Source organism: Pinus tabuliformis, chromosome 4_2, assembly GCF_031772625.1.
Source record: "Pinus tabuliformis cultivar Carrire ecotype Pingquan chromosome 4_2, CPIR1, whole genome shotgun sequence".
NCBI classification, from domain to species: Eukaryota; Viridiplantae; Streptophyta; class Pinopsida; order Pinales; family Pinaceae; genus Pinus; species Pinus tabuliformis.
The window spans coordinates 1,064,699,193-1,064,710,504 of NC_142304.1; the positions used below are offsets into that span (position 1 = coordinate 1,064,699,193).

Genomic DNA, 11,312 nt, shown 5'->3' on the forward strand with positions numbered 1-11,312 from the left:
TAAAATGACTCAACTAATGGAAAGAAATTTTAAACTTTCACTCATCTCGAAATACCTTTGAATCTTAAAAGTTTAACCTAACTAAAATTAATCTATTTTTTAAATCCAAAACCTTATCTAATTAAATTAGTAAATTTATTTTTAATTTTATAGGTCAATTAAAAAAATAATGCAATATGAAAAAGTCTATGTATTGTAATTATTCCGAATGAATGAATTATGACTATCGAATTCATTATTTTATCAAAGTCTTTGGATTATCAAATTATTTTATTTTGACTCAAATGTGTGCGCGCTCTATAAAATATACCTATATCAGCTCAACATTAATTATATTAAAATCTTTACAATCTCTTTACACAAGAATATCTGTCATCTATTAAAATTTGCCATGGTTGGAGGTGCACCTTGTGAATTAATTTAACTATTCACTGTTTTATTGACATGAACAACTATCTATTGTTGTATTTTCTTGAATGGATTGATTTTTATTTTTATTTTCTCGTTATAGTTTTTTTGGAATTGTATTATTAGATTGGTGGATTATTAAATTAAATTGTTTAATTGGTTAGAAAATTTGAAAGAAAAATATGAATTGAATTAACTAGCTTTTTGATACCGCATAAACTAGAGCATACATTTTCATGTTCAATTAATCAAAGATGAGACAATAAATACATCTCAAAAGAATAGGGAGGTGAAAACAAACTCCTACAACCTAGGAACTAATTATAACTAAAGTTGTTATGTTACAAGTATGTAACCATTTCTACATTAATACAATATAATATTAATTATTTTCAACTCTCCCCCTTAATGGAATAAAGATTATCTTGAAGTCCTAACATCCCCCTAAAAAATTCAAACTTCACTTTCCCAAGAGTCTTTGTAAAAATATCAGCCATATTGTCACATGTTTTACAATATTCAATAAAAAATTTATTTTCTCTCGACTTTTCCCTTACAAAGTGAAATTGAGTATCTATGTGTTTCATGTCCTTATGAAACATTGTTCGCCAGCTTAATGGAACTCTCGTTGTCACAATTGATGACAATCACTTCTTTCTACTCTTGTTGTTGTTGTTGTTGCTGCATGTCCTCACTACTTTTTTCCATCAACAATGGAATGTGCCATTCTTCGAGGCTATTCTCTTTATTTCCTTCCTCAACCTACTCATGAAATAACACATCTCGACTTGCAAAAACTTTATGATTCAAAGGATTAAACAACTTATAAGCTTTAAACTCATTGCAATATCCTACAAATATGTAATATCTAACTTTTTCCTATCATCCTTGGGAATATGGGCAAAGGATTCTGACCCAAAAACCCTTAAATGATTCACTGCATGCTTATATCCATAAAGTGCTTCAAAAGGAGTTTTAAAATTGAGACATATAGTTGGACTTCTATTTTTCAAGTAAACTACAATGTTAATGGCTTCAACCCAAAAACCATTAGATAGACCCTTACCTTGAAGCATACTTCTTACGCACTCCACAATGGTTTTGTTCTTTCATTCAGCAACTCCATTCTGCTGTGGAGTGTAGGGTACTATGTACTGTTGAATAATCCCATGATTCCTGCAAAATTGCATGAACTCGCCCAACTTGTATTCTCCCCCTTGATCAGAGATGAGAATCTTAATGAATTTCCTTATCTGCTTTTCCACCATATTCTTGAATTCTTTAAAGCATTGAAATGTCTAAATCTTCTTTCTAATAAAATATACCCAAGATAATCTAGTGCAATCATCAGTAAAGAGTAGAAAATAATATGCACCACCTAGCGACCTAGTCTGCATAGGTTTGCATACATTTGTATGCACAAGCTCTAGAATATCTCTTTTCTTCCTATCAGCATTCAAAGGAAACTCTTCTCTATGCATTTCCCCTAATGCACATCCATCACAATCTAAAATAACATTCTAAAAAGTAGGTAATCCATCAACCATACCTTTTCTTTGTAGCAGCATGAGATCTTGTAGGTTAAGATGATTGAATCTTTGATGCGAAAGGTTCTCCACCGTCAATCCTGTTGAGCCATAGCTTGGTGTGACATGCTCTTGACGTTCAACCAATACATGCCTGCCACACACACTCCTAATGCAACTGGTTCCTTCTTTCTGTCCTTTATGACATAATATGATCTGAAGAATTCGACTTGCAGGTCTTGATCTACCATCATTGAAACAGAGATCAAGTTCTTCTTGATCCCAGGTACATACATCACATTTTTAATATATCTGATATTACCATCAGGTAACATCACCAGAATATCACCGTACCCCTTGATTTGATAACCTCTGTCATCACCTAGATATATGTTAGCTCCACAAGTAGTTTCTTCAAAATTTTCAAACCAATGTCTATTACCTGTCATATGTGAAGACGCACCTAAATCTACGAACCATATTTTGGACTCATCCTCCTCAATAGTTGAAAGAGCATAATCAGCTACAAATAATCAAAGATCATGATTGTGACCTTCATCAGAAAAATTCCCTCTGTGTTTTCTCTGTTTATTTCTAGACTCATCTTCATGTCTCTTAAAAAATCTTAGCAAAGTGACCAGTATTCCCACAGTAAAAACATTTAATGTCAGATTTATTACCATTGTTACTTAGAGACATTCCTCTAAATGGTCTCATCTGAAAAATGCCACCGCCTTTCTATCCCTGTGGTGGTTACCCTTTGTATGGCTTCTTCTTCGCCATCAAAGCAATATAGAAAATCTTTGGTCTCAAATTTTGCCACTTCTCTTCTTCCTGTATCAGGATTCATGTTAGCTCTTCAAATGCAGGGGTTTCCTTCCTTGCAGACAAGCCTATGATGAAAATATGGTATTCATCCATCATCTCGTGCAATGTAATTGTGACAAGATTGGAATCAAGCACCTTCTCCCCGATGTCTCCCAATATGTCCTTCTGGTCCTTGACCCGCGCAATGAATCTGAAAATGGATTCATTCTCCTCCATCCTCATGGAAAACAACTTGCCTTTGATAGACAAGATGCGATTGGTGTTTTGTGTCTGGTAGAGGTTCTTGAGTGTATTCCAAATGTCACTGGACGATTTACAGTCTTCGATATGCGGGATAATATTGTCTTTAAAAAACATCTTCGATAAGACTTTCGCCTTATTCTCCCTTTTATCCAAATCCTGTATTAGTGTTGTCGTGTTTCCTACTACCATGGTCGGTTTCTGCACATTGCCACTGATGATCGACCAAGCATTTGATCCCTCAAGCAACGTTTGTAGCTTGAATTTCCAATTGGTATAATTGGTCCCATTGAGTTTATTAGACTCATTCAAATAAGCTCCTATGAAATTGTTCATTTTCGACTGATCAGAATCCCAATCCCTCGATCTACGGTTGATTCTCAACAAATGAACAATTACAATCTACAAAAAAAAAATCTCAAAACATACCAGAACCATTGAATCATAAATAGATCTGCAACCAAATTGCCTAATCAGAAGCTCAGAACCATAAAAAACACGTCATCTCTCTTTTACACTCAAAAACAACGATGATTTAAAATCCCTCTAAGGAGAGGTTGATCATCGCGAGTTTGACCATAGGATCCACGATGATCATCTCTTCTTTCAGGCCGAAAGGTACGATGACCACTTTGTGCTCAACTGGAGATATGCTGAGACCTGTGAGAAAATAGATTTATCGTGTGATTAAGGTACGTCACTCCCGACCACCTAGACTCCAAAAATGTGAGCATTGGGGCTCCTATGTTGCCACTGAGGCACTGTAGCCATGAAGAATCTATAGCCACGAAGGCTCTAATGTATCCAATAAGGCTATATAGGTAAATCAGGCTCACCAGATCTGAGCTGTGATACCATGTTAGAAAACTGGAAAGAAAAACATGAATTGAATTAACTAGCAGCTCACAGGTGAGCAAGCTACACCTAGAGATTTCATAAACTAGAGCGTACACTCTCATGTTCAATTAATCAAAGATGAGACAATAAATACATATCAAAAGAATAGGGAGGTTAGAACAAACTCCTACAACCTAGGAACTAATCCTAACTTAAGGAGTTATGTTACAACCATGTAACCATTTCTCCATTAATAAAATATAATATTAATTGTTTTTAACTTGATTATCCATCACAAAGATGGTTATCCCATATATGGTTATTAGTATTTGTGGAAGGTTAGTGACTATATGACATTTAATATAGAACTCTCCAATGATCCCGTTTTTAATCTGTCAAGGTGGAACTTTGATTTTAGAGCTTTCCTAGCAAGGTAACATGAGTGCCCTTTATCTCATGTTTTAAATAAAAAAACGTCCCATCATAACAATTCTTTGGAAAAAGTGCTATTGCATAATTAATGTCCTAACACAAACTTTCAAAATTATATAATTTCAATACATTTTTAATATTTATCCTCACATCTTTAATTTTAGATATGTGTCTTTAGTAAACATCAAATTCCATATTCAAAAGGACATACACATATGAGTTTTTTAACTAATAGACAAAATGACTTTCTTTTAGTGAGTTTTGCCCAAAGTCGAGTAGAATTAATTAAGAATCATAACTTTAACTTGTCATGCTTTTTAGGGTATGAATCCATTTTTAAACAACAAAAAATCACAATCTTGCTTGAAATTGTATTACTAGATTTGGGCAAAGAAAAAAGGTCATTTCCTCTATTAATTAGACTACTCTTATATATAGAGAGAGAGAACCTCAAACTAAAGATGATAATTTGGAATTTATATTTAATGAAGAAATGAGAACACTTTATTTTAAAAAATGTAATGAAATTGTATGAAACAACCATCCATTGTAATGTGATAAAGAATGGCGAAAAATAATAATGCATTGTTCTCATGTAATCCTTAAGATACACAGAAGTAGTATTTTACAAGGAAATTCCATTTTTCGATATTCTAATGTAGAATATGGAATACTTGATGGGATAGATATGGAAACACCTTAAGTTTAGAAGACGATTTATAGATTCAAATTAGAAATTATGTTTCAATAGAAGATGGTCAATTAATCAAGTAGTAAGTCACACAAACCTTCCATTGGTTTGAACTTGTTTATGATTGTTTGGTAACAACTATAAATTGGGTTGTATGGGTCTAATACTTCAATACAACAAATAACATCATTAGCAATATGATTCACATTAGCTTGATTAAGTACCCTTTTTTTTCATAGGGGAAGCCACAATAAAGCAAGTTCAAATTTGAAATTCCTTAACAAATTGGATGACATGGGTGTTTTCTCTTCCATTTATTAGAGTCAATTGATAAGTAAGCATAATTGAAAATTTTGGATATTTTAGGGTCCTTTCACCATCCAACTACTTTCAAATTCTACTCAATGTTTCAAAATGTTATGATACGACAAACAAATTAAGTGAAAGAGGATTCTATGAGAAAAATCATCATCCAACTACTTTCAAATTCTACTTAATGACTCAAAATGTTATGATACGACAAATAAATTAAATAAAGAGGACTCTAAGAGAAAAATCATTGAATTTTTAGGTCTCTTGACATTTACACAGTATCACAAACCATTACAAATCCTCTAATTTTCTAACTTATAAAAATGATTTTCAAATAAACATTTCCATTTCCACGAGTATTTTGATATTTTACAAGTACCTATGTACTATTTCATGGAAAAAAGTACGATAATTTCTCATTAGTAGAAAAAGGATGAGAATTTCTCATTTTGATTCACATAGGAACATCATCTTCAATCCCTTGGGTTTAGATTTTCACTCTTCCTCGTCCAAATTACATGAAAAAATATTTTCAACCTGAAACTCTATGTATATATGAGGGTGGATTGCTTACTCTATCTATTCACGATATGATAGTTAATGAAGAATATTTAGTTATTAAATCAACTAAATCCTATCTAGCTACCCAAAAAGTGACTAATTATGGTCATAGGTTTAGGAGATGGTTAGAGGGGTTTGAATCAATTTTTTGTAAATGTCAATAATTTAAGTATCAAAACAATTATTCAATAACATCACATAAAGTGAACACAAGATATTTTTCAAAAAAATCAAAATCAAAATTTTTACAGAATTGCCTAGAGTGTTGCTTGCTGACTAGTTTGGATATTCCACTTCTACTGTAAATCTCCATTAGGACTAGATCCACTTGATTTGTCTCTTTGAGGAAGGAAAAATCCCCCTAAGGTTTAGAGTACACCCCCACATTGTTAGAAAGAGACTTGTTGAGTGAGGAGTCTAGGATTTTCAGCATTTTCAACCATCGCTTTTCATATCTACTCCATTACTTTTCAGAACTTTTGGATAGGTTTCTTTTACTTTCTCTCCCTTTATAATTTGGGTTTGCCTTTTCCCCCTTAGGATCCCCTTGAGAATCCTATGTCTTAGAGCTTCACACCTATCCTTTGTAACAATTTTCACCTTTGATTTTTATTGTTTATCTGCATTATATACATCAGATTAGAGCCTCTAGATCCCAGCCCCTTGACATTAGATCTTTTTAGCCTCTTTATGTGCCTTTGCGTATCTTGTTTTACCTCTCCTTTTTAACCGCTTAGTAGCCCTTGTGGGTAGGGTTTCATGTGTTTGATTGGTTGTTTCTTTTTTTGTCATTTTCAGATTTATTTATAGCATTTCAACATTTTACTTTCATCAGCACATGGCATCATGAAACATGCTTAATTAACTCATCTACTTGACACATTATTTTCACACATCCACACCCTAAGCAAATGAGCTTGGTTAACACCGTCAAGCCAAGACTTGAAACACTACACCTTAATAAATCAACACACATAGATTAAGCCCACTTGGGCACCAAGGCCAAACAATCTTCGTGGTGTAGGTGTAGGATCGATGGCATAGGCTTCATATAACCCCCCTCAATCACTTTCATTGAGACATAGAAGTTGACATATTAGGGAGCTTAAAATCCTTCACCATCCCATGGTCAAAGCCATAGTGCATAAGAAATTTGATTCAAAGAGGGTTAGGGTAAGTCATCATGTGAGTAATTCTCCCCAGGGCTACCCAATCCATTGTAGGGAATTTCGTGTAGTGGTTGACTAGTGTGGTTTATTACCTTTGATGGATTGGTGTATATTATTGTTACTGCCCGTGGACATATTAGGCTGCCTTTGATGGATTGGTGTGGATTACTGCCTTTGATGGATTGGTGTGGTTCAATGCCCGTGGACGTAGTGGTCTGGATTACTGTTACTGACCGTGGACGTATTAGGTTGCCTTTAATGGATCGGTGTGGATTACTGCCTTTGATGGATTGGTGTGCATTACTGCAGGTGGATGTAGCTCAATGACAAGGTATTTATTAAAGATTTAAATAATTTCCTATATAAAGTATTGTATGCGACTATTCTGGTTTGAAAATTCATATGTATAATAAAAATCATATAATTTATTATTAAAATTGGCAAATTTTTGACAAATATCATCCAATTAACCATATATATGTAAAAAATGAGTGATTTTTTACCAAAAGAAAATCGCTCTTAAATATTTATTTTTTAAAATTAGCTTTATTAAATTTATTTTTGTTAAAATAATTTATAATAAAATATTAACTAATATAACCATATAAATTATTTTGTTGGTAAATGTCTATAGAAGTTAATACATAATAAACATTAAAACACTTACTTTATGATACATCTCATATTGTCAAAGATTAAAAATATATATATATATATATATATATATATATATATATATATATATATATATATATAAATATATATATATATATATATATATATATATAAATTTTAAATTATAATTTTTATTGTGAAAAATAATTTTATGAAATAGTTAAAAAATAGTTTTATGAAATAGTTCAATTTCATAAAACTGTAAAATAAATCTTGAAAATACAGACAAATACAAATTTATAACTTAATATTATACAAATAGCTCCAAATTACTACTAGAACACATGGTATCAAACTGTGATATGACAACAATTTGGAATAATTGCAGTGAATATAACTTAAGTTCAAAGATGCCGCATAAATATATAAAGTGAAAGATTATTGATTGAAAGTACCAAGCGAGACGTATTTTGAAGTGTAAGATACGTCTCTTGAAGTGTATTAATATGAAAGCAGCACGAACTTTTCTTATTTTTAATTTTTTTTATCCAAATGCGGTGGGCTGTCACAATATTTCTTCCCGTGTGTTACGCTCAATTTTCTATCCGAGGATTTTAGTATTTTAATATATTTTAGTCATGAGGCGCTGTGACTCCCAATTTCCATATGTAAAGTCGTATTTAAAAATTAGCCCACCCAAACTTTAACACAATATTTCTCCATATCTGAACTTTAGGATTTGAGTATTTTACAATATTTTAATCATGAGGTCCTATGACTACTGATTTCCATGAGTAAAGTCATATTTAAAAATTGGCCCACCTAAAAATTTCCACAAGATTTCTCCATCTGTAAACTGTAAAGTTTGTAGACTTGCCCATTCTTACTGCTCTTACTAACTGTTCCGCCCTACGAAAAATAGATTTAAGCACTAATCATCTTACTGGACGTTTGCCCTCTTTAGTGGGCCACCTCTCTAGGAAAATTGACTACTTAAACTTGGATACTAACAGATTAGTAGGGGAAATACCTCCACAGGTTGGTAACTTAACGAATTTAACACTTCTCTCTTTAGCTGTCAATTCTTTCTCGGGAGCAATCCCAGTTACACTAAAAAATCTTCAAAACTTGGAAAGGTTATTGATGGGAGACAACAATTTACAAGGAAACATTCCAATGGAAATTGGGCAACTTAAAAGGTTAGGGCTTTTGAGTCTCAACAACAATAATCTCATAGGAAGGATTCCTGATTCTATTGCTAACCTTTGGCAACTAAGATATTTATATCTTTCTATGAATAGGTTATCAGGTAAAATACCAGAAAATCTAGGGAAATGTGTGAACTTATTACTGCTAGACCTTTCATACAACAAGCTTAATGGGGAGATACCTCCATCCGTTGCAAGTCTTGCAAATTTAGCTTTCTATTTCAACCTTTCAAACAATTTATTAGAGGGTCACTTGCCTTTGGAACTAAGTAAGATGACTATGCTTCAAGCTATATATATTTCTGCAAATCGGCTAACTGGTTATATTCCAAGTGGGCTTGGAAATTGCAAAGAATTACAATACCTAAATCTTTCTGGCAATGCACTTGAAGGTCTAATCCCAATCTCACTCGGTGAACTTCTAAGTCTTCAAAATATAGATTTATCTTCCAACAATTTGTCAGGTGGAATACCCGCATCATTGGCAAATCTCAAAATGCTCAGCCAATTGAATTTCTCTTTCAACAACTTCTCAGGAGAGGTCCCGAAAGGTGGAGTTTTCAAAAATCTTAATGCCACGGCATTTATGGGAAATCCGGGTCTCTGTGGACCTTGGGTAAATTTGTCATTGTGCTCTACTCACAAGCATAAAAGTGTTTCTCATCTCAGAAAAGTTGTCATACCTATTGTTGCAGTTGCAGTTACTATTGTACTGTGTTTAGTTATAGGAATCTTGTGTAGACTAAATCACAAGAAGAATATTCCTATTAATGCTGGGGCATCCTTAAATGTGGGGCATCGAAGAATTTCTTATGGAGAGCTCATCATTGCAACAGATGGATTTAGCGACGCCAACTTGTTAGGATTGGGTACTTTTGGGAAAGTGTACAAAGGGGTTTTGAATTATGGGACACTGGTTGCCATCAAGCTTCTCAATTTGGAAAGGGAAGGGGCTCACAAGAATTTCAAAAAGGAGTGCAAAGTTTTGAGTAGAGTCAGGCATCAGAATTTGATTAGAGTCATAACCTCATATTCAGACCTCCAAATGAAAGCTTTGATATTTCCATTTATGCCAAATGGAAGCTTAGAAAAGTGGTTATATCCTAATGGTGAAGTAGAAAGTGGTTTGACATTGATTCAAAGGTTGAATATAGCAATAGACATTGCCCAAGGTATGGTATATCTCCATCACCATTGTTTCATGCAAGTGATCCATTGTGATTTGAAACAAAACAATGTGCTTCTTGGTGAAGATTTGACAGCATATGTAATAGACTTCGGGATTGCAACCATATATTTTGAAAATAATGAGGATTCAACTTTCACTTCTACACTTGCACTTAAGGGATCAGTGGGCTACATTCCTCCAGGTATTATTTGAACTAGATGGCATTTTAGACAATATTATGAATTTCATATTTTTATTAAATATTTTGAACTATAAACCTTATGACGAGAATGTTTGAATGCAGAATATGGATTGGGTGGGCATATCACAACAAAAGGTGATGTTTATAGCTTTGGAATATTGTTATTGGAGATGCTCACTGGAAAGAAGCCTATTGACAACATGTTTGTGCAAGGAATGAACTTACAGAAATGGGTGGGTAACCATTTTCCAAATCAACTAGGGGAAGTGGTGGACAAGACTTTATTGAGAGGGGCTAGTACAAGCACTCAAGCAGATAAAGATCTTAGCTGCCTCAATCAATCCTTAAGCATGGGTTTGCTTTGCACAAGAGATTCTCCAGAAGGACGACCTACTATGATGGACATTGTGGGCACACTCCAATCCATTAGAGACACTTTTCAAGGCATTGGTGGCATTCCAAAACTGCAATCAGATTTCACATGTTTGTTGGGTGATGCAAGTACAACTCACAACAACAACAATGCTAGCGGAGGCCAAAGCTCTTCTACATTCTAGAGTGTTGTAAGAGAGCAATCACTGTGTCACTAGACTATATAATAATTTGAGTCTATTGTCATTATCTGCCTGTAGTGTGAGTTTTATTTTCTTCTTTATTGTTGCAAAACTAGTCTTATTCCCCTCCTTTTCTATGGATGTCTATTGTTGAGCACATGTGGGTCTAAATATAAAGTTACATTATCCATCCCTTGTTGACTTGTCTCATCTTGCCTTTGGCTGCCCCATGAACCATTGGGAATTGACATCATGTATTCATCAATGGCTGAGTGATGAAGGTCTTGGAATCTAATCACCAATCTTCTTCTTTTGAAGGAGTAGACATTATAATTTTGTAACTTTATCTGCCAAACCTGTTGATAGTGCGAGCATATGATTTATTTTTTGCAACTGGAACATCCCTTTGATTTATGTTTGCATATACATCACATACATTATTGGTGGGGAATTGTATCTACATATAGTATTCCCTATTGGTGGTGAATTGGATCGACACATAGTCTTCACTATTTGTTTTACATTGTAGAATACTGACAAATTTGTTGTCCTGAGATTTAT

General features: G+C 33.5%; 1 protein-coding gene across 1 annotated transcript; it reads left to right on the top strand.

The window, feature by feature from the left end:
- Positions 1-9,838: 9,838 nt before the first annotated feature.
- On the top strand, positions 9,839-11,016 carry LOC149173293 (putative receptor-like protein kinase At3g47110). Its single transcript, XM_089427908.1, has 2 exons — positions 9,839-10,197; positions 10,300-11,016. The coding sequence occupies exons 1-2, from the start codon at positions 9,873-9,875 to the stop codon at positions 10,752-10,754; spliced, it is 780 nt and encodes a 259-aa protein (XP_089284034.1). The 5' UTR covers positions 9,839-9,872; the 3' UTR covers positions 10,755-11,016.
- Positions 11,017-11,312: the final 296 nt, after the last annotated feature.

Coding starts and splice junctions, on each gene's coding strand:
- LOC149173293 (XM_089427908.1), top strand. CDS start 9,873: ATGAAAGCTTTGATATTTCCATTTATGCCAAATGGAAGCTTAGAAAAG. Junction 10,198..10,299: donor AGTGGGCTACATTCCTCCAG/GTATTATTTGAA, acceptor GTTTGAATGCAG/AATATGGATTGGGTGGGCAT.